Source organism: Nannospalax galili, unplaced genomic scaffold (assembly GCF_000622305.1).
Source record: "Nannospalax galili isolate Female #2095 unplaced genomic scaffold, S.galili_v1.0 scaffold235, whole genome shotgun sequence".
In the NCBI taxonomy this organism is placed as follows: domain Eukaryota; kingdom Metazoa; phylum Chordata; class Mammalia; order Rodentia; family Spalacidae; genus Nannospalax; species Nannospalax galili.
The window spans coordinates 150286-174411 of NW_008338118.1; the positions used below are offsets into that span (position 1 = coordinate 150286).

General features: G+C 37.1%; 2 protein-coding genes across 5 annotated transcripts in view; both read right to left on the reverse strand.

Moving 5' to 3' along the window:
• Positions 1–5137, reverse strand: part of CUNH5orf34 (chromosome unknown C5orf34 homolog) — a 31733-nt gene extending 26596 nt beyond the window's left edge. The window contains exons 1-5 of one of the 2 annotated variants that reach the window (XM_029563455.1): positions 4924–5137; positions 2949–3047; positions 1333–1421; positions 996–1228; positions 674–763 (exon numbers count right to left, since the gene is read on the reverse strand). In XM_029563455.1, the coding sequence (XP_029419315.1) occupies positions 674–763; positions 996–1190 (285 nt within the window). In that variant the 5' untranslated portion in view covers positions 1191–1228; positions 1333–1421; positions 2949–3047; positions 4924–5137. Of the gene's footprint in view, positions 1–673; positions 764–995; positions 1270–1332; positions 1422–2948; positions 3048–4923 lie in introns of both variants that reach the window. The other variant, XM_008832924.3, reaches the window with a different exon arrangement.
• A 3796-nt stretch (positions 5138–8933) lies between these two features.
• The window catches only part of Paip1 (poly(A) binding protein interacting protein 1), a 32437-nt gene continuing 17244 nt past the window's right edge, over positions 8934–24126 (reverse strand). For all 3 annotated transcript variants that reach the window (XM_029563456.1, XM_008832925.2, XM_008832927.2), the window contains exons 5-11: positions 20559–20670; positions 18678–18803; positions 16357–16463; positions 15711–15828; positions 14958–15012; positions 11426–11519; positions 8934–9475 (exon numbers count right to left, since the gene is read on the reverse strand). In XM_029563456.1, coding sequence (XP_029419316.1) covers positions 9382–9475; positions 11426–11519; positions 14958–15012; positions 15711–15828; positions 16357–16463; positions 18678–18803; positions 20559–20670 — 706 coding nt within the window. In that variant the 3' untranslated portion in view covers positions 8934–9381. The remainder of the gene's footprint in view (positions 9476–11425; positions 11520–14957; positions 15013–15710; positions 15829–16356; positions 16464–18677; positions 18804–20558; positions 20671–24126) is intronic.

Consider the following 24126-nt stretch of genomic DNA (forward strand, 5'->3'; position numbering starts at 1 on the left):
ATAATACTTTTCAAAGCAAAGGAGAAAAGACAATTATATTTAAAAGTGGTGCTGGAATTATGGGGCAGCAGTCAGAAAATACTGTTAAAGAGTGACATGAAGTGCCTATCCTAGAAGGCACCTGGCACATCATTAACTAAAATAAACCCCAGGTGGCTTAAAGAATAATTTAAAACAGTTTGAATACTCAGAGGTAGCTCAGTGTGGTGGTTTACATCTTTAATCCCAGTACTCGGGAGGCAGAGGCGGGTGGATCTCCATGAGTTTGAAGCCAGCCTACTCTATATTTCCAGGCCAGTCAAGGCTACAAAACAACACCCCTCTCCCACTCTGGCAAATCCAAAATAAAACATAAACAAGAGTAAAGGTTTTATACCTATACATACTTCCATATTGTACTTATACATTAATAACTACATGATTTATTAAAACATTTATAAAATTTCTTAATTTTGAGACACAAGAGAAAAGTCACCAATCTGAAATGCTATAATCTTACATAAATAGTAAGGTACTAAACTATTGACTTCTGTGTTCCTTAGGCTGGTGAAATCCATGTCTCTGCATTCTACAGCATTTCTCTGTTTTCATGTTAAATGACCTGTTTACAATCACCTGAACTCAAATATTACTCATAAAAGTGAGGCCTTAAAAAAAAAAAAAAAAAAATCACCTTTTTTCTTTCAGAAGGTATGATGCTTTCAGATAGAAAAGGGCAAGTAGCCGAAGAGTTTCGAAAATCTAGGGCACGCTGCAGTTGCTCCTGTAAAAAGAAATGTTCAATAAGTTGAGTATCAGTTTAGAATACCAACAATCCAGAATTCTATGTACTTTTCATGTTCTATCCCACTTTAACAATATATATATATATATTTGGAGCTGAGGACCGAACCCAGGGCCTTGCGCTTGCTAGGCAAGCGTTCTACCACTGAGCTAAATCCCCAGCCCCAACAATATTTTTGTATCAAAAAAGAGTATTTTTTTTGTGACCTGACCCGATAAGTGCTAATAGCAAAGTGTGTCCGTTGACGAATTCTCTCTGGTTGTTCTAAAGGATGTGCTGAAAGAAGAGGTGCCTTTTCAAATAGAAATTCTGAGCCACAAGGAGAAAGTTGCAATTTGGAGCCGTCAGCATATTGCACTTGCACAGAGTCATCCTCATAGAGTACCATTTGCACTTCAACTGCCATCAGTATGATAGAGAGTGACACCTTCGTAGCACCGTCTCCTTAATGTACAAGAGTTCCATCAACATAATAGATGCATTTCCTAAGAACATAAGCATAAGACACTGCCACTGCATTTGCTTTGGTGGAGGAAAAGTGATCTTACCACAAACACGTCAATGATCTAAAATGAACTTCCTTAACAAAATGCCTTGATTGACTCCCTCAGACTTTACTCCACTGTAAAAACTTGACCTGGAAGGAGAAGATAGCTCACAAAGTTACAAATGCCATTTTAAATTTTTCAGTTTTACTTTTCCTGAAGTTCAATTTTTGTAAATTATATGCTAAGGATCTCATTTCAAATGAACAGATTACACTGTGATAAGAACATGACAAATCAGTCCAGCACGATAGTTCCGCATGTAAAGGTGCTTGCCATGCAAGCCTAATGAACTGGGCCTGATCCCTGTATTTCACTATAGAAAAAGAGAACAGAGTTTTTCTCTGACCTGCACATGCATGCTGTGGCATGTGTGCATGAACCTGCATGCACTTGTATGTACAGATGTACATATACACACAAATAAAAATTTAAAGAGAATGCAGCAAATCATTTTAATACATGCAAAAGAGAGGCTAAGAGTAACCATTAAGGCTAAAAGAAGAGACCACTGAAGGAACCCAAATATCACAATTACTGCCCCCAGTCTGGCATTAAAGAAGCAGTTTCATGTTACCATTGGACAAGTTTATGTAGTGTCTCAGATTAGTCCTCACTTCCTGAATTCAATTTCTGTCTCCAAAATGACTAGTTTCTCTGTGTTCTCCTTACCTTTGTAGTGGAAAGGGAATTAGAAATTTGGGTTTCATTCACACTCTGCTATTTACTAGCAGAAGCCCCAGGTTGTTTGTTTCTTCATTTGTGAAATGAGGGTAGTTTCAGGATTGTTGTAGGGTTTAAGTGAGAAAATACATATGACAATACTTTGCACTGTGGAAATCGCCTTGTAAAATCTCAATAAATCTTATGATACACTAATTCTCCTTTTTTTTTTTTTGTTTTTCATCTTTTTGAGACAGGGTCTCCCTAAAGCCCTAGCTGGCCTCAGTCTCACAGAGATCAGCCTGCCTCTGCCTCCCAAGTGCTGGGATAAAAGGTGTGCACTACTATGCTTGACTTTTTTGAGATACTAATTCTTTTCTAACGTTCTATCACTTTCATTTATCTCCTTCAGCTACTCAAGTGATCAAGTTTTCCCTTTTTTTTTTCTTTTTCTTTTTGTTGAGACAGGGTCTCTCCGTAGTCCCAGCTGGCCTGGAATTCACGAGGTATACCAGGTTGATCTCAATCTCTGTCTTCTGAGCAGAAAGGCATGCACCATCACACCCAGCTTCAAGTGATCAAATTTTACCTGTCGAAAACAAAATTTCCCATATGTAATACTTCTCCAGTGTGTGGCTATTTCCTCTCATTGAACCTCTAGGTACAGTAAACCATCACGGCCTACTTTCTCTGACTAGTCTTCATTGTACTACAATCCAGCCTTCTCTTCTTTCTACTCACTGTTTCGTAATGGGCACAATGTCTTCTTAGACCCAGGTGCCTTCAGTCTTCATCCTACTAGACCATGGTCAGACTGTGATGAAGTTGTGTATCTGCCCTGTACCAAACTCCTCTCCTGCTATCCTCCCTAACTCCCAACCCCACTTTGGGCTGGTAAGGATTTCTCTCTTTCCACTTCTGTCTTTACTTTAATCAAGGATTCTTTAAGAACTGACCTTAATAGTACTTGTTCCTTTTCAGCCTTACTTTGGGATTTGGCTCAGTGGTAGAGCGCTTGCCTAGCAAGCGCAAGGCCCTGGGTTTGGTCCTCAGCTCTGCAAAGAAAAAAAAAAAGACACACACACAAAAAGAATGTAAGAAACTATGGACAAAATAGCCTATAATCTTGTATGGAATATGTCTAGATTTAAGTAAACATTAAATTATGTGGTATCTCTTAAGAAGATTCACACAATTTTAATTATTTTCTTAAGAACTTCTAAGTCTCTTTCAGCCAGCTGTCTGCTAGCCCGCTAGACTTTTATATCCTTGCTCCACAGATAAATCTAATCCAATCGAGTAAACTATAACTTAATAAGCTCCTCCCAAAGTAGATGTTTCTAACATCCGCTTCAATTTACTCATTGCTTTTAAAGTCAATATTATTTGCACCTAAAATATGTACTCCTAAATTACAGCCCGAAAGGCCACAGACCATAACCCTGCCAAACTCCCTAAATAGCACCTCGCACCTCCCTTCCCCTTGTTCAGATCACTTTTGTCAAACTGGGTTTGTGAATGTTCTTTCCCATCTCAGAATCTCTGCACCATTCTTTCTGCTTGTTTTGTCTTCTTGGCTTATCACATCCCTAGTTCCCTGTCCTTACTAGGTTCTCAATACAAATGCCACTTGCACAAGGTCTAATTTGATCACCTAAGTTAAAACTGCTCCCATTTTTTTTTTTTTTTACCTTACCTCTTGTCTTTGTAGAATGTATAGCTATCAAAACTTTTTACTTGCTGTTTTCTCTTACTAGGATACAAACTCAAAGAGCAGGGACCTCATCTATCTTACTCACAAGCATGTCTGGTACTTAAATTTGCATTAGGCAAAAAATACTGTTAGGCAAATATACTTTCATCAAAAGATGAAAGAATAAATGCATAAATTCTTGTTCATCTTGAGTTTGCAATGTGACACTAAGCGCCATTAAGGCAGCTCAACACTGGATGCCAATGTTAGCAAAACCTTTCACTTCTGCTTTCTTCTGTACTCCTGTAACTAGTCCTATTGATTTTGTATATAGCTGCTCCTCTTGGGGCAGCTCTTCTCTCAATTCCTACAACTAAGTTTTTTCTCCAATTTCTCTCTCCGGTCCATCTCTAGTATTGCTGTCATAGGTAATTTTCCACAAGTCAGCCCACACTAACTTCTCTACATTCCTTGTTTACATGCTTGTCAAATACTCATGCCAATAGATGGAAATATGTATGTACATACACACATAGCTTTGTCTGATGTGTCAAGAAAAAACAGGTGCTAGGTCTAGAGAGGTGGCTCAGCAGTTAAAGAGCACTGACTGCTCTTGCAGAAGACCTGGGTTGGATTTCCAGCACCCTCGTGGTGGCTAACAATCATCTGACACTCCAGGTCCAGGGGAACTGAAGCCTTCTTCTGAACTCTGTGGGCACTGCATGACACCGGTGCACTTATACACATGCAAGCAATACACGCATACACATAAAATAAAAATAAAATAAAGAAAAAAACAGGTGCTGATACACAAATGCCAGATTTATATTTTCGGATTCCAAAGTAGGAAAAGAGCTATTTCTGCCCCCTTCCCCCGTGTACTAGTTTTATTGAGGTTCATTATTTTTTTTATTACTAAAGAATCAAGCAGACATAGAAAGTGTGATGTCTAAAGTTCTTGGCGTTACCACAGGAAAGCATAATCTGGCTCTAACCCACATTTTCTGCCTCCTATCTTATATTTCTGTTGCGTTACACCCTCAAGTCTGTATCAGTGGTAAACTTCGATTTTCAAACTGGGTATCTAGTTAGAAGGCGTGGGGGAGAGATGAACCCGCATCAAAACCACCAACAAACGCGTAGCACTCTCCCGCAGCTCGAGGCTGCAAGGCTGAGTCAAGGGGCACAACGGCCAACGGCCTCCGAGCTTTTCTCCGCCCAAAGTACAGAAACCATACCTTCCGCGAGCGCATCTCCAGGGATTCTTCTTGGACATTTAGCAAGTGATATTTCTTAAAGAAAAATGATCACATCCGCCGAAGAACATGGACTCAAGAAATGCTTTGGCAGAGACGCCCTCCAAATCCTGGCAACTGAGCGGGCAGGGGCCACTGGGTGACCCGGCAGTAAAAATCACAGGAGGCAGCAGTTTGAACTTCCCGCTCGGGCAAGAAGCCGCTGTCTCCGGAAAAAATGAAGCCGGAAGTCCCACCTCTCGGTCCGGAGCCCCGCCCCACGTAGCTCCCTGCAAAGGGCGGGGCAGGAAGTGGGGATAGAGGATTGTGTTTCCAAGGCTGGTTTGTTTTCCGCCCACTGGCTGGAATAAGGTTTGTGGAGACCAGGCCTTTCCGCCAAGAACTAACGGAAAGGATTGATTTTAGCAGACTATACTTCAATAATTAAAAAAATATTTTTATGTGTATTAGAGTATTATCTGCATGTATGTAAGCGCATCCCATCGCGCAGTGCCCGCGGAGGTCCGAAGAGGGCCAGAAGAGGGCTGCAGGAGCTCCTGAAACAGGAGTTACTTAAGGTTGTTAGCTGCCATGTGGGTGCTGGGGTCCTAAACCCAGGTACTCTGCCAGAGCAGCCAGTGCTCTTAACTGTTGAGCTATTTCTCCCGAACCGTTATGTATGACAATTTTTATTAAATAGTGCTTAGTTCTGTTCCGCCCCTGCTTTCTCCTTCCAACGTTTAAGAACCTCCTGATGGGAAGTTCTACTACAAAAGGGTTTCATGATGGCATGTAGCTTTTGAAAGCTTCCTGGATTGCTGATGGAGAATGGACTGTAGGATGCAAGATTTGGTGACCTCAGTAGATTTTAAAACAAAATAGAATGTAGGACTTCAGCACTGAGGCGAGACAACTCCAGGATATATAGGACCATGATTCTGTTCTTGGGAATTATTGGATTTGGGGCTTAAGGGAGAGGAGGACTCCAAAAAAGGCCAGTTTCTGATTGGGGCAAGTGGAAAGGTAAAGATGTCATCAATGACAGGAAGTTAGGAAGAAAGAATACACTTAGGCAGTGTTAAGTTCACCTGGGGAAAACTGCAAAAAGATCTGGAATCAGATGTATCTGGAGCTAAATGTTTGGCAGGTGCTAACTGAAGCTATAAAAAAATGAACAAAACCCCTATCAAACCTAACAGAATTCATGAAGTAGGGGAAAATTTAGCACATGTTGAGTTACTGGCCATTAAGAAGAGACACTTCCTGTAGAGAAAAAGATAAAAGTGAATGCAGCTTTTTTTTTCTTGTATATTTTTTTGCTTTTCCTGTGAAGCAAGTCTTCAGGGAATGAAATGGTTGTTAGAGGAGGTATGAAGCAATTAAAAAGGGACTGAAGAAACAGTAAAATCACTAGCAGTATGACGGTGGTGGTACAAATCCACCGGAACTGTGACTTCTGGCTGTAGGGATGCAGCAGTGTTGGGTTCACCACGGTTGGTGTTCTCTAGGCCGACACAAAAGGACAGCAGTACACATGAGCTTAAATAACTTTCATCTGCTAGGCTATTCAAAGACCAGCAGACTGAAGCCTGTTACCTGGCAAAATCACTCATTGCCTGGAAAGTAAGAGTACATTCATAAGGGGATGTGGTACCTACCATCTTTAGTAAGAGCTGAGTTCCTGCTGCAGGGTTCTGGGGATGTCCTAAGGGAAGGGAGACCAGTTCTGGTTGAGATGCTGTTTTGGAGCAGTATTAGAAACAGGTTTACATTGCTGCCATGAAGCAAAGGCAGTTGAGCAATGGGTGGACTCAGTAATAAATGAGCAGCAGCAGTTCTGGGGGTGTTGTTGGTAACAAGCAATGGTTCCACAAGGTCAGGGTCACAATGGCAGTTTAAAGCTGAGGCAAGACACTGGATTAAAGATTGTCTTAACTTTGCATCTAGCTCTATTTGTTTGTCTTCAGAATTTGATAATAAAGGTACCTTTTCCTTAAGTTTAGTTGACTTACAGCCATCAACAGGTTTTTCAGTTTCCTACTGAAACATTCTCTTAAAGTGTGACCAAATTTAAAAAAAGTAGGGTATAATCTATATTCATTTGTCCTCCCTACAGGTTAAGACTTAATGGAATACTTGTAGAATTACTCGTTTTCTGACAACCTAGTGACTCTTCGTTGTCTTTAGACCATCCCCCAAATTACCCAACCAAAGCCCAAATCTATTTTTAGGTTCAACAGCCTCTTTCTGATAAGCCCTACAGTTCCCCAAAGCATGTTCACCACCACTGCAACAAACCCAGCATTCTGAAGTACATGTTCCTGAGAGTCTTTGTCAATGCCTTCTAGCCAAGACTGATACCCAAACTGGCAGGTTAAGACATTTGTGGGTTTTGTGATCACAGCCCAAGACTGTTGTGACAATTCCTGGTACTTGAGCCTGTACTCACTGGAAAACGCTGTATTAATACATCCTACAGGACATTCATATTTTTCCTGTTGAAGACATGGCAATTCTAAAAGGACAATTGTGACACAGTGCCAACTCGTCATGTAGTTATAAAATTAGAAGACAGCTACACGTTCCTTGATGGCCTCCTAGCTGATATGATTTAGGGACTCATTTAGAATCAAGGAAATATATATTGCTGCATGACTTCTGAATGCAGCATCTTTCTGAGTGTTTTGGCATGCCCAGCTTCAAAATCCAGCAAAATGCTGTGAGAAATGAATAAGCCAACTGTAAAATATAAACAGTTCTGATCAACATCAGGTCTAAAACCTAACTTCAAGTCATCAGCCATGTAAGAAGATGATGCCAGATGATTATAGTCTCCATCTGCTCAAGCTATCCACAGTCTGTTGTTTTCCCCACTAAGCATTAATACTAAGTTAATTAACCTGTAATGCTAAGAAGAATCAGACTTGCATGCAAGTGAACTACCATTAAGAGACATTCCCAGACCCGGGTGATTTTTAAGTAGAAAGAGTATCTAGAAAGTACACAGATTCTGTGGGTAGCTACTGTGACTATAGTAAATGGTGACACCGAGCTAAGTGGTCAAATATTGTACATTCATACAACTACTACTAGATGTTTAAAATATACACAGTATTTCCTGGTATCTGTTCTAACATACTGTTAGCTAAATGTTCAGAGAGCTGCAGGATGTGTTAATAGCCACCATGTTATAGGACTCAGAATTCTATGACAAATACTACATATCCTTTATCACATGGAATCTAAGTTTATATATTTGTTAATTTTTCAATGTAGATTTGTTATTGAATGACTCAATAGGTATTTAGTATGTGCAATCTTATAGTAACTTCTCTAATTTTTAAAGCTTTATATAAATTTATATAAGTTTAACAATACTTTAAAATGCCATTTCCAAATTTATAAGAAACAAAACTAAGTTTTATTTTCAAAGTCTAATTTTAATTTGGACTGAACAAACAGGCAGAAAGTGAGAACACTAACTATAAGCAGACACAGATGTACCAAATGTAAAACAATGGGTTATTAACAGAACTATTTACATGCATATTTACAAGCAACCCTTTTATACATAAGTTTCATTTTTAGTTAGTTGGAAAAAAGATTTGACATTAGGTAAAAACATTAATAGGGCTGAGGTGGTATGTTATAGTAGAAGTATTAGAAAAGTGATCCTCAAGGTATCAATTATAAAGCAGATGAAAACTTGAATGACAAGTACCTAGTAAAATTCTCTAGTAAAAAAGTCAATGCCATGTACCATGCTGTGAAATAAAAATGAGAAAGCCATACTGAGGGTAATGAAGTTAGTTAGGTGAATGAAACAAAAAGTGAAGACTCTTGAACTAGAATAAATCCCCAATGAAGTCTTGGCTCTTTAGCTGGAGCTCTAAGCCCCCTCTACCCCTCAACTAATCATTTTAAAAGCCCTTGGTATCAAATAGCATCTACATATGTAAATCAGTTATCGACATATTCCAAGACTTTGGTGCTAAAGATTTTCATGATCGTGATTAATATTTAAAAATCAATTTATTGAGACAAATTTCAAACTAAAATAAGAACTATAATAGTCTAAAAAGAATGCTACATTTTTGCAGTAATATTTATTTCCAGGCTAAGAGTTTTTCCCTCAAGAAAAAAGGAGAAATCAAACAATAAGCATCTAAGCAGCTAGCAAAATTCACCTTCAACATTTCATTTATTTCAAAATCGATTTTTATTGCAGCCAAAACAGTGGAATTAACTGTACATAATAAACTATTTTATATATATACACTTTTTAAGTTATAGGGAATAAAGTTTATTTTGGCAGATAGTGTTAAACAAAATTAAAATTGCATACATTAGTAACATAACATCCTTAATTTGGTATAAGTCTGACATTTTCTTGCTTTCCTCTGGTCTGCTAATTCACCATACCTAAACTGTTTTAAAAAACTGACATACTCAAATTTAACTTTACTGTTTTCGCTTATGCTCTGATTCCAAACAAAACTTTTCATAAGCTTCTTCAATCTCTGGGTCCATCTCATCATCAATATCATCCAAATACCTGTAAAAGAGGCCAAAAAATAGATCATGTAACTTCCATGTTTTTCAAATTTGAAAGTGTCTTAAGATGTTAAGCTGTATTCTCCTAGCCCAAATTGATTCTGTTTTACTTTTAGATATGTTAACTTCAAAGTTAATAAAAGGCTTGACATAGACATAAATTATTTATATTTACAGAAATACATACCCAACTTATTAAAAAACAGTTATATATTAATAGAATATAATTTCAGATATGCCATTTACTTTTGATGATTTATTATTTTATGATTATTTAACTCAAAGTTTTATCCTTCCTGTGGGTCTGATGTTCCTTAACATCAGAAACTTATTCCTGCTATGATTTCTGCTGGGCTACAGCCACAATGATAAGCATATTATTATATATCCAACCTGATTTTCATAATAGGAAATTACTTTTGAGATTGTGTAATACAGATGTTTTCCCTCAAGTATTAAGAAAGTTGAAAATGACAGAAAGCACTGTGGCATGATGGTGTAGTAATAACAGCACTCATGAGGCAGAGGCAAAAGGATCTTTAGTTTGAGGTCAGCCTTGTCTATATAGTGAGACCCCATGTCTCAAAAAAAATTAAAAAAAAATAAAAGCCTAACTTTTCTGTTTCCTTATTTGAAGGGGCTGATTAAGGATTTTATTTTTTATTTTTTGGTTTAGCACGGGCTAGCCTCAAACTCACCATCTTCCAGCCATAACCTCCCAGATTACAGGCATGCTGCCTCACCATGTAAATATAACATTCTGACTGAATGTCTGTACTCATACTACTTATCACCTTTACTTTAGAGATTCAAAATTTAGACCTTGTGCGGTTTTAAAAAATAATGTAACGAAAGTATTTTGCCAATCTTAGCAACTGCGGATGGTTCTTTTCTTTCCATTTCTTCTCATTTCCAGTATAAGGTGAACAAAATTTTGGAGAATAATCTGAGGTCCAATAATAAGAACTACCATTAACTTTTCCAGTGGCATACCCAGCAGAATTGAACCTTCCTAGTTCTGACTGCATCTTTAAATCTTTATGTGGTTTATTCATCCAGTAAAAGAATGCTAACATTACTTCTAGATCTTAAGATGACCATAATTATCAATACAATAAAGATGGTTCACTCTTCTTTGTAAACCTACAACATACATGAAATGCAACTTAAGAAAAAAAAGTAAATCACAGACCTGATTTATACCCCCTCTCCAAGCATGCCTCACTGAGAAAGACCAGAACCTAAACAGCATGCCCAAATACATATTTTGAACAGTGTGGCTAGTGAAAAAACTGGAGTATGAGAACAGGACTGTAATGTCTATCTTCCTATCAACTCAAACATTTTGATGCAGTCAGTTTCTTTCATATCAATTTATCCTTTCCTGCTGTTTTTTTCCCTTGAGACCAAGTCTCATGTAGGTGAGGCTGACCTTGAACTCACTATGACCTTGAACTTCTGATTCTCCTGCCTCTACCATCTGAACACTGCAATTATAGGCAGGAACTACTATGCTCAGCTTAATTTATCCTTTGGCAATTAAGATTTAAGCCTTTATGTGTGTCAGAAAACTTCCAAGTACTTTTAATACACTCTCATTTAGTTCTCACAAAGAAAAAACTCAAGCGGTATTATCATTCCTGTCCTATAATAAGAAGTTGCCCAAGACCTTAAAGAGCTTCTTAAAGGTTAGGTATAAATTCTTATTGTTTAAAAAAATGCCTAAGTACCTGGGTGTGATGCCGTATGCCTTTAAACCCAGCGCTCAGGAGGCAGAGGCAAGAGGATCTCTGTGTCTACATAGCTGGGGCTACTGGAAGACCCTGTCTCAAAAATGATGCGGAGAGTGACAGAGAAGATATCTAAAATCAACCTCTGGCTCCTACATGCAGGCACACATGTACACAAGACATACATGCACAAAAAGTATTTGTACTGAAAAAGAACTTACGGATCACCCACTCCTGATAAATCTGTTCCATTTTCTTCATAATCTGGAAAAAAATCCTCTCTTTCAAGTAACTCTTGGTATTTCTCTTGGTAATCTAAAAATAACACAGGAAAAAAAAAAAAAACAAAACCCAACATGTTGAAAAATCATATGAAACAAGCAGTTATTGGCCCTAAAATATTCCTCTTATCATTATGATTTTCTTTTTTTGTCTTTTTGAAGCAGGTTCTCTCTGTAGCCCCAGCTGTCCTGGAACTCACTATGTAGATCAGGCTGGCCTTGAACTCACAGAGATCCGCCTGCCTCTGCCTCCCAAGTGCTGGGACTATAGGCGTGTGCCACCACGCCCAGCTATCATTATGATTTTCAATTTTAAGTAAATCAATGTTTAAATAGCAGTTAAGTCCCAATTATGTAAAATAGCTTCCATGAAACTTCCATTCTAATTGGCTTACTTTTGCTTCCCAGTATGCTCACAAACCTTAAAATATACACTATACCTAAATTTCAGTACATTCTATAGATGCATGCTATTTACATTCTCTATGTTGCTTTCTGTAAGACCAAGTATTGAATTTACAGCAACTGGAGAGGTAACCTTTCTTTCCTAGTTCCATTTTTTGTTCTATAAGAAAGATTTTAGTCAAGTACCCTCTAGGCTGTAGTTCCCCCCATTATTCTTCCACATGAGACATATTTTATTGGCTAGCAGATAATGGCAATTGGTTCAACCTAATGATGCTAACCTATTAAAGGCTCTGAGCTTATGAGACTGTCTTTTTAAAAAATATTTTATTCATTATTTTTATTTTATGTGTATGAGTGTACTGCCTGCATATATGTAAGTGCACCCATGTTGAGCACTGCCTGCAGTGGTCAAAAGATGGCGTCAGATCCCCTGGAATTGGAGTTCTGGACGGTTGTTAGCTGCCATGTGGGTGCTAGGAATCAAACCCAGGTCCTCTTCAAGAGCAATCAGTGCTCTTATCTGCTAAGTCATCTCTCCAGCCTGGAGATCTTTTATTCATTTCCCTTAGAGACCATGGAAAGAAGTTACCCAGCCAATGTTTTGACATGCTTTCTTGAGTCTCCTAAGGTGGTATTACAGCTTTCTGTCAATTGTCACAGGTGAACCTACCTACTCAGATTAGTGTCTCTCTATATGAAGCCCTTACTTTTAAAAGAAGAAAAGAGGGGGCTGGTACACTTATATACATGCAGATAAAACTTATCCACATAAAAATAAAGTAAAAAGAAATAAAGCTAAACCACTAAACCATTTTATACCAAGACATATAATAACAATTTCAAATGGTTTAAGAGAACAAAACTTGTGCAGACAGCAAAAATGATAAAGCAAACTGAGTAAATTGCCAATTTTTAAAAAAGTACACCTGGAGAAAGGGCAGATGGATACATCCAATTTTTACTTTTGTCACTTTTCTATAATTTGAAATAATTTCTGGAAAAAAGTTTAAGAAAGACAAAAATGAATGTGCAATAAAATTTTCAGGACACACTGCATGCCTTTAATCCCATAATCCCAGTACTCAGGTGCATCTCTAAGTTTGTAGCCTGGTCTACATTGTGAGTTCTAGGCCAGCCAGGGTGACATAGTGAGACAAGCTCTCAAAACAACAACAAACCCCAAAAGGATTTGAAACTTAAAAAAGTCAAGACAATTAGAATAAAATGCAAAATAACATTCAACTTGCGAAAACCAAAGTAAACGTTTGTAAACAAATTATTCACTAGAAATAAAATAAATTTGATAAAAACAAAGATGAAAGCATCAAATGAATGAGGGTAACTTTAAAAAATAAGCAAAAAAATTTTTAGGTTCTGTTTTGTGAAACAGGGTATTCCTATTTGTTCAGGTTACTTTCAAGCTCCTAGGCTCTCATATTCAGCCTCCTGCATAGCTGAACACACCCATCTACTAGAGATTTATTTTACCAGAAATGGCAAGATTACATAGCAAGATAAGATTAAGAATGGGTTACTGACATAGAAAGACAAATAGACTAACAGGAAAACCATAGGAATAAACAGTACTCAGCATACCTATAGGTGGTTTGTCATAATTGGGCGAGGAAGAGTGAGTTAATGCCTGTTGCCGACACAATACAATGAAAAAATATTTAATTCCTATTATATTCTATATGTAAAAAATAAACCGAGTAGATTAAACAGGAAAATCAGTAAAGTGAGATTTTTAGAAGAAAACAGAATGTGATTAAGTAAAATCTACATAAACAAGACTGATAAATTTTGTTTAAAATAAAACTCAAAGCATCTATATGGAAAGACAGCCACATACTGTGAGGTGGTAAAATCCATAGCTGACCAAGGTCACTATTTTCTAGACGACATAAGGAACGGTAAGACAGAAATATAGGGAAAGAATACAAAATAGGCAATTCTCAAAGGGAAAAAAAAAAAAAAATCAAAAGGTTAACACAGAAGAAATTCAGTATCAGTAGTCATTAAAACAAACACAATTTCACATAATTGGGCTGACAAATCTAGTAATGGGTTGTCAAGAATAAGGAGCAAAAAAAACTCCTGCTGGTGGGAATGACCCCATGCTTGGAAAACAGCTTAGGAATGTTTAGTGAAGCTGAAGATGCTCACCACCCATAAGTTAATTCTACTTTCTCATCCTAAAGAGACTCCTTTGTGCTAGAGGTACATGACAGTCAGTGCCTGTTATTCAGAGGAAACAATCAGAAAAATTTCAATCATCAATCAGCTGGTTATAGTTTGCATCGAATTAGAAGAATTTCTCTTGCTCTGTCTCCACAGTCCCACCTGCCAAAGAGCAATCTTTCTACAAATGACCCTTTTCTGGAAGGCATGCAGGCTTGACTTTTAAAATTTAATATTTTATTATTTTTATGTGTATGAGTGTATTGCCTGCATGTAAGTGCACCCGTGTCATGCAGTGCCCGCGAAGAAGAAGAGGCCATCGGATCCCCTGAAACTGGAGCTACGGATAGTTGTAGCTGCCATATGGGTGCTGGGATTCAAACCCGGGTCTTCTACGAGAAGGACCAGTGTTCTTAACTGCTGAGCCATCTCTCCAGCCCCAAGATTTGACTTTTAAATAACTCTGAATCACTATGCATTAATGAAATCTGTAATTCTTAGTAACTAAGTATTAACTAATATTAATTTAAGCTGTTATGTAGTTAACTAGATAGAACCATCTTTGCCTTCCATCCTAACACTTGAAAGTTTCAGATAAAAATATAATAGTAAGAGGAAACAGAAAATTAAAAAATGGATGCACTTAATTGAGAGATGATATCCTTGGCTGGTAGAGTGACAAGATACTATGTACAAACTTTTATTTGAAATGGCTCAGATAATCACTGTAAGTAATATTCAGTATATGAGAAACCTTTACCGTAGAATTTTGGATGTATTAAGCCCATCAAGGAAGCTACACTTTTGTACTGCTAAGGAAGGGGTTTATATAATTTACTACTTTAACTAAAAATGGGGAAAAGTGGACTATGAGACAACATACCTGGATCAGCTGCAGTGAAAGGAACACCATCAGATGTATAAAATGTTGGTTCATTCTAGGATGAATCAAAGTGATAAAAATAGATAATCATTTCAAAATTGGTTTTCTGAAAGTCCATTAGAGCAGTATGGCTGCATCAATCATCTGCACTTAACACTATTCACAAATAAACAAACCATAACTTCCTAGGAACTGCTTCATTTCACCAGAAATGCATATGGCTTTCAGATTTCCATTCTGCGTCACACCTTCTTGTAGTTCTAAGCTCTGCTGTCTAGTGTTTGCTCCATCTCTGGTTGAAATGTGATTTAACGTTGACCCGTTTTTATCTTTGTTTTCTTCCTATCCTACTAGTTTTTAAAGAATTTCTAAGATTGGGGTTAAGCATTCTTCTGTAGCTGTTTCATGTGTGATGTCAGAAGGTACAGGCTTGCCCTGATACCCATTTTCACTTTTACTTTGCTATTACATGCAGAATAAAATCGGAGACATAGAAATTTGGTTATCAACTCTTTATGCTGACTCAAGCCCAAGCCTTATTAATCTGCTTTGACAATGTATGGCTCTTTCTCTAGTCTATCCTTTTGTTGTAGCATCTCACATTTTACCTGATCTGCTGGCTCCTATGCCATCCTAAGCCAATGCAAATTATTATTAGGCACTGGATTATAAGAATAGTTTTATTTAAAGCAGGTAATTTCCAAAACTGAATTCAAGCAGTAAGCGAAACTTTAATATTAAACACTGGCATACCATAAAGTAGTTTGGATCATTTTCAGGTGTAGCTTCTCTGTATGTTGAAGTTGCATGAACTCTGCCCCAGTTACTTGATCGGAGTTCTACAAGCTTCAAGAGCATCTGTTTTACATCTCTACAGACAAAAATGAAGAATAAATTAACATGCATCCATTCTAAGTGCTGTCAGGCTCTAAAATACTTCCACTGACTTGAAAAAAAATCCTCAATTTAACATATATACCAAATGCTTTAATTTTCTAGACATTTTCTAAGATTTAATTTATTATTTTTACTTTTCAAGACCAGTCTTGAAATATGTTACACATAACTCTGTATAGTCTTTAAAAACAACTACATTTTACACAGTTTTCTCTTACATTACTTATAGTAGTTTGTTATACAAGTACTGGTTGCATGTTAATGTCTCTATTTTGTTTTCAATGGACTCATACCTTACCATAGGAAATTTTCTAACTTTAAGCATAGCCAAACAAAAATTACTAATGAGACGCCATAGGCAAAAATACTAGATCTGTACAGAAAACTATTTCTGAAGATCAATCCATAAGATTTCAATTATTCTAATGTATAAAGATTTAAAAAATAAAAACCTCCAAAGAAAAAAAATAAGAAATCGAGATCTACTAGCTTCTTTTCCTACCTGCTGCAGTTTGCATCTAGGACAACATTTTCAATTCTCTGAATAATTTCTTCCATATCAGACTTTCCCTTTTCTTTCCAAGTATCTTCTAAAACTGACCCTGTCAACTAAAAAAGCAGGTATCAGTAAAATAAGGAATACAATAGAAGAAAAATTCTCAAAAGGTTTAACAGCTGAAATTTTTTTTTAAACAAGATGAATTAAATGGTTATTTCTAATTATCCTTTGCCTACTGTCTAATATTCAGAGATCTCTATACTTTCTTGAATGATTAGAAAATAGAACTTCAATTGTTGGTTTCATGTCAATGATTGTTATATTCCCTATATGACTAAGGCTATTAAATTTTAATGAACATGTCACACTTTAAAAAAAGGGTGAAAAAGGGACTGGAGAGATTGCTCAGTGGTTAAGAGCACTGGCTGCTGTTGCAGAGGGACTGGGTTTGGTTGCCAGCATGCACATAGTAGCTCAAAACCATCCATAACTTCAGTTCCAGGGGCTCTAACGCATCTACTGACCTCCGTGGGCACTGCATAACAAGGATGCATTTACATACATGTAGGCAATACACTCATATACATAAAAACAAGTTTTTTAAAAAAGCAAAATATACAGAAATCTTTAATCCAAAAAATGAAAATAAATAACATGAAAAACATTAGCTCAGGAAGTAAAATCACTAGCTGTAGATTCAGTCCTTGGAATCCACATTTTAAAAAAAAGCTGCATGTTGGTGTTGCACATCTGTAATCTCAGCACTCCTACAGTGAGATGGGAGGCAACGACAGGAGAACTATCCAGAAGCTCTCCGGCAGCCTAGAGGATGCAGTGCACAGCAGAAATGAGACTTTCCTTAATAAGGTGGAAAACAAGAACTAACTCCCAAAAGTTGCCCTCTGACCTCCATATGTACTCTGTGATGCACACATGTGTAACACAGCAAACACATGTGCACACACACCCACAAATAAATATGTAAAATAAAAATTAAAGATATGAACAGGTCATTTACATAAAACAAATGGCTAATAAACATGAAGGAATGATTAAATTTAATACTGATCAAGTAAATGCAAACTACAAGAGGTTTTTAAATTCATCTGTGACAAAACCAAAACCCAAACTAATCATTTCACTGGACGATGTGAAGACAGATGTATACTAATTGCTACTGCTGAGAATACACCCTGGCTCAGCATTTGGTAAGAAACTTTAATGTTAACTTGTCAATGCAAAGTACTCATGCTCACTGACTCTCCACATCTGTTTAGAATTTAATCTACGAAAGTACATATAGAGATAATGAAAACTACTAGCAGTGCTGCAGTAGCCAAACTGAAAAAAACACAAATGCTCATTAATATGATAATGTATTTGAATAAAATGGAGTACTAAGAAGTTATTAAACACAGAGCACACACTAAATCTAATCTGTGCTGCGGAATTATCTAAGAACTTTTGGTAGAGAAGCAGCACTACAACAGATTAAGAACATTTTTGTAAGGGCATACACAAAGTGAAACAGGACAGGGTAAAGGATTTCCATTTTTCACTTTTCACTTTTCAAGTCTGATTCTTATACACACAATAAGTATAAACCACATTGCTTTTTTAACACATTTGAAAGCCAAGCACAGTATCAATATTTACCCTTAAAAACTTAATCTGGGAGAGGCTGGGGAGATGGCTCAGTTGTTTATAGAGCACTGGCTGCTTTTCAGAGGACCAGGGTATGGTTTCCAGGACCCACATAGCAGCTAACAACTGTAACTCCAGTTCCAGGGGCTCTTAAGCCCTCTTCAAGCCTCTGTGGGCATTGCATTCCCAAGTACACTTACATACATGCAGGCAAAACACTCGTATACCTAAAATTAACACTTAATCTTAATTGAATTTGTATACTACGTGTATTTTTCTTCCTTTAAATTATAAAGGAAATAGGTCAAAGTTAAAGAATGTGGGCCAGTAAGATGGCTCAGCTGTCAGAGGTCTAGCTTGCTACAAAGCCTGACAACTTGAGGTTAATTTCCAGATCCCATTTGGTAAAAGGAGAGAACCAACTGCCACAAACTGTTTTCTGACCTTCATACACACAAACATGCATGTGCTTGTGTACCCATGCACACTAAATAAATGTAAATAATTGTAGAATTGGAGGAAGGAAAAAACTATCTGGAGACAGAGAGAAGGTACAAGGGTGAGCAGAGAGGAAGAATGAGAATGAAGTCTAATGGCATATGTATGAAGATGCCAGGATAAAACCTGTTACTTTGTAGGCTTATATTAAAACATTAATTTAAAAAAAAAGTAAAACTGACCTTTAGTAATTTTACTGCACAAATTAAGTTGTCATCCATAGGATTAGAGAAAAGAGCATTCAGCAATTCACGAAGACCAACTCGGAGAATATCTGCCCTTGTAACCTGTCCATTTGTTCCTTTGATCTTTCAGGAAAAAAAAAAGACAAAAGCAACATGATACTCAAATGTAATGCAGATAAACACATGGATGGCCTAAGAAGCCACTGCCAAAATAAGTACTTCAGTTAAATACAAAAATTACAGGAACATACAGTGGTAACTTCATCAAATTAATTACCATTGTTCTATATATGACCCCTAATAAAACTGTCAACTACACATAGAACTTAATTTCTATTCATCACACATAAATGGTCGTGAAGACTGAAGTCCACTTTGGTACTGCTGCTTCATTAAGCACTCTAATTTAGGCTACCACTTTCTTTCAATTTCAATGCTTGCTACTCTGCTTCTACACAATTTAAAATATTCTTTGGTATTAAGAGTAGCTAGAGGAATATGCCTCGTCTTCACACTCCCTGCACACCTAGCAGCATTAGCATTTTCACATGGCATTCTTAACATGACTTCATTTAAGGGACATTTAAATTGCTGCTCTTAATTATCATAAAGGTCAGACAGAAAAAACAATGCATAAGATTTTTTAAAAAGACATCCTCTTGAGGTTAACATAAAAACAAATTCGGCACTAAATCTGGGTGTGGTGACTCATACCTGTAATCAGGAGACTGAGGCAGGAGGACTGCCCCAAGTTTGACGCCAACATGGCCTACAGAGTAAGAGTCTGTCAGACTCTGTCTCAAATCCCATAGAAAACAACAACAACAAAACAAAAAAAACAAAACAAAACAGATCTTATAGATATACTGGTAATACTAGTGGTGATAGACATTTGATGCTGGAGTCTGTGTACTGATGTTTATGATGGTATGGTTGGTATGGTGCTTATAATAAATTCTCAAATATGGGTTTAAGAAGATATAAATATGTAGCTGAATTCACTAATAAACAAGCAAAGGCATTAACTAATAATATTCTTCACTTATGTTACCTACTAACAAGCATTTACTCAAGTATACCACCTAAATTTACAAACATGTTCAGCTGTAAACTGTATAAATGCATATTTTATGGAAGGCTGATATATAAAACAACATCAAAGGACTATGGGGGGTGGGTTGAGAGGACTGGTGAGGAACACAAAATTTGCGTTAAGATACAATAAATTCAAGACCTTTGTTGTATAACATTAATAATACATTAACTTTTCTAATTATAATTTTATACAAGGCAATGGTTAAAACAGCTTGATTTAGCCATTCCACAAAATGCTGTACGAACGATGTGTGTATATATATGTATATATACAAACATACATATACACATGTTCTACATAAATACTTTGACTTAATTCTTTTAAAAGAACTCATTTGGCTAAATTAGGGCATAATGCTAAAATGTATTAGCATTTGTGATGCAAGGGCTCAAAAGGTATCACTGTTTTCTTAGAAGCTGAAAGATACATGTGAACAACAGCTTCCTTGGAGAGTAAAAGAACTTTTAAAAGCTCAGCTATGCAGAATAAATGTTACAGATGTTCCATTACAATATAATCAGGTATGAAAGTAGTTTCTCTCCCATCCCCTCCTCTTTTGTTTCACTCTGACAGTGTCTTATTATGTAGCCCAGGATAGCCTAAGACTTGTGATCTCTCCCAAATGCTGGGATTACAGGCGGTTATCACTTGGCACAATTCACTCTACCATTTTTTTCCTTTAAATTTTGATTTTGTTAAAAGTATAATGAAAAAAAAAATTCCTCATTGAAAGCAATTAATGTGTTCAAGCTATTTTAGTACTTAACAAGAAGTCTTATCACCTCCAGGTTAAGATACAGTTCTCCCAGAAACAGTACAAATGCATGAAATCGTTTTCGAATTGCTTCATCCCCTTTTGCAGCTTGATCTTTAATTTCATATTCGGTCCGACATCTAGTAAAATAAAGACATCATCTTTTATAATCTCACATTACAACTAAACAAGATGGCCATTTGTCAGTTTACTTATCCACAGCAACAGAAGCAAGCACAATGACTCAGTGACCCAACTTTCTATAATAAAGTGTTCCCAACTACTATAGAGACATTTACCTCTACAAACCAATACTGCAATTTTATGAAAATGACAGGAATAGGCAAAATGAAATTATCACATCAAGTTGTAATTTTAGCAATAAAAACAGGAAGAAAGAGCTTGGAGTGGTAGAGCATGCCTTTAATCCCAGCAGAGGCAGGCGGTCCTCTGTGAGTTCAAGGCTAGCCTGGTATACATAGTGGGTTCCAGGACAGCTGGGGCTACAAGAGAGATCCTATTTCAAAATGACAAAAACAACAAAAAAAAAGCCTCATCTTGTACCTTATAGATTTTTTGCTAAGAAAACACTGCTTTTATTCATCTCTAGTCCCCCCCACCTTTTTTTTAAAAGGGTATGTGTGTGGTAAGGGGAGGGTGTCTCTTAAGCTGGAAAAAAAATTCTTAAAATATTTGTGTGTGACTGTGATACTGGGGATTCAGTCTAGGGCCTTATGTGCACTGGGCAAGGCAACACTGAGCTATAGCCCCAGTCTGTTTTTCTTTTTTTTTTTTGAGACAGAGTTTGCTAAGTTGCTCAGGCTGGCCTTGAACTCACTATGTGGCTCAGGTAAGTCTTCAACCCATGATCCTCCTACTCTGCATTCCCAGAATCTGTGATTAGATTCATGTGCCATCATATCCAACTAAGTTCATTACTTCTTTTTTTCTTTTCTTTTTTTTACTATTTTATTCACTATTTTTATTTTATGTGTATGTGTGTATTGCTTGTATGTTTGGAAGTGCACCCGTGTCGTAATACCCACAGAGGTCAGAAGAGGGTGTCGGGACTGGAGTTATGGACAGTTGTTAGCTGCCATGTGGATGCTGGGATTCAAACCCAGGTCTTCTGCCAGAACAACCAGTGTTCTTAACACAGAGCCATCTCTCCAGCCCCTTCTTTTCTTATTATGTTTATTTTTTGTGCATGAATGTATTGTCTACATGTATGTAAGTGCACCTGTGTCATGCAATGCCCACAGAGGTCAGAAGATGAAATCTGATTCCTCTGTAACTGGAGTTACAAACAGCTGTCAGCTGCCATGTGGGTGCTAGAACTTGAACCTGGGTCCTCTGTAAGAGCAGCAGTGCTCTTAACCACTGAGTCACCTCTCCAGCCCCAGTTTATTACTTCTTATACTTCCTAGTACACATTATCAGAGATTAAAATATAATCAAAATCTCCCCAGCTGAAACTACAAAATCCAAAGCAACTGATTTTTTTTCTATTTCCAATAGATTGAAGGTGTCCAATAACTGATTTCCTTCTGCTTTATTTTTTCCAGACTTGGCCCCTTTGCTTCACGTAGGTAATGAAAAGAAATCTTAGAGCTTAACAGCTCCACAAGTTATCTAAACTAATAATAAATCTATCATTGTTTTTGTAGGTGAATTGTGATGTTAGCCATTATTAAAATGAATTTTTTTTTTACCAGTTTATTATTTTGGTGTTTATTTTTCTCGTGTTTATTGATAAAGTAGGGAAACTGAGATGTTGAGAGTTTATTTTTAAATTTTATTTATTATTATTATTATTTTGGTCTTTTTGAGACAGGGTCTCCCTGTAGCCCCAGCTCACCTGGAACTCACTGTGTAGACCAGGCAGGCCTTGAACTCGCAGAGATTCTCCTGCCTCTGCCTCCCAAGTGCTGGAACTACAGGTGTGCGCCACCATGCGTAACTTTTACTTATTATTTTTATTTTATGTGTATGAGTGTATTGCCTGCATGTGTGTGAGTGCACCTATGTCATGCAATGCTGCAGAGGTCAGAAGAGGGCTTTGGATTCCCCTGGAACTGGAGTTAAGGATGGTTCGTAGCTGCCATATGGGTGCTGGAAATCAAACCCAGGTCCTCTGTAAGAGCAGTCAGTACTCTGGAACTCACTATGTAGACCAGGCTGGCCTTGAACTCAGAGATCCACCTGCCTCTGCCTCCTGAGTGCTGGGATTAAAGGCATGCACTACCACGCCTGGCTAAAAAATATTTTTAACAAAGAAATATCTCTTGCTCTAACACTTTTCTTGGGGCAGTTTGAACCAACCAAAACTGCAGCACAGCTTCTTATACCTGGGTGACCAATTCTAATGCTCACCAGCTCTAACAAACCGCTACCCAAACTTTTGTGGGGGTGGGATTTTCTTTGGGGGGATACTTTCTTTTCTGTTACAAATCTGTAAGTTTTGAAAAAATTGCCTTTTTCTTTCATAAAATTCAAAGACCATCAGATTTCATATTAGGACATGATGATGTGTGTGCCAAAGTAAATCCTTACCCCTATACATGTTTGATCATCTAGGTGAGAGACCCTAAACTTGTAAAAGCTAACAATTTTCAATTATAAAAAACCACAAGCAAAGATAAAGATCAAATTGCCCCCAATACCACTGTAACCAAGAGGTAACTGTTATTAAGGGAACTTCATTTTGTCTTTTTCAGAAGTATCTATGCATATGTTTTTGGGGTTTTTTTTTTTGGATTTTGTTTCTTTTTGGGGACAGTGCCTATCTCACTATATAGCCCTGGCTGGCCTGGAACTCCCTAAGTAGATTACAGACCAACTGGTCTTGAACTTACAGAGATTGACCTGTCTTGGCTTCCTGCGTCCTGGGATTAAAGGCTTGTGCCACCATGCTTGGTTATGCATATACTTCAAAATAAGGTAGAACTATGCTGGTTTTTATTTGTTATATCATTAGCACTTCTTCAAATCAGTATCTTTAATAACAGTACTGTAAAAGTGCACACAGTAGTAAACAATGAAGGAAAAGTCTGTTTTCAGCAATGCTTATACAATATAACCACGTGAGAAAGCTTTAATAAAAATCACACTTTCAACCTCAGCCTAATCATATCAGTTTCCAAGTTGGGGGCGGCATCTTAGATTCATTTAATAAACATCTACATAATTAGAAGGCACAGCTAGGAGTTGGAAACTATGGGGAAATTAGTAAGCCCTTTCTGGCATCCTACCTCTTACAAGTACTCCACACTCTCTGTCTGGAAGCTATAATTTGTTTTTGTTTTTGGTCTTTTTGAGACAGGGTCTCCCTGTAGCCCCTACTGGCCTGGAACTCACCATGTAGACCAGGCTGGCCTTGAACTCACAGAGATCTGCCTGCCTCTGCCTCCCAAGTGCTGGGATTAAAGGCCTGCACCACTATATCCAGCTTCAGAAGCTTTAATTTGTATTTCTTTAATTATAGATACGGATAGTTTTTTGTTTTTTTTAAAAAACTGTCTTATTATTACTTATTTTTAAAAAAGAATTTTCAATAACTACATGATTAGAAGAAGCATTTCATTACAGCTTTAACA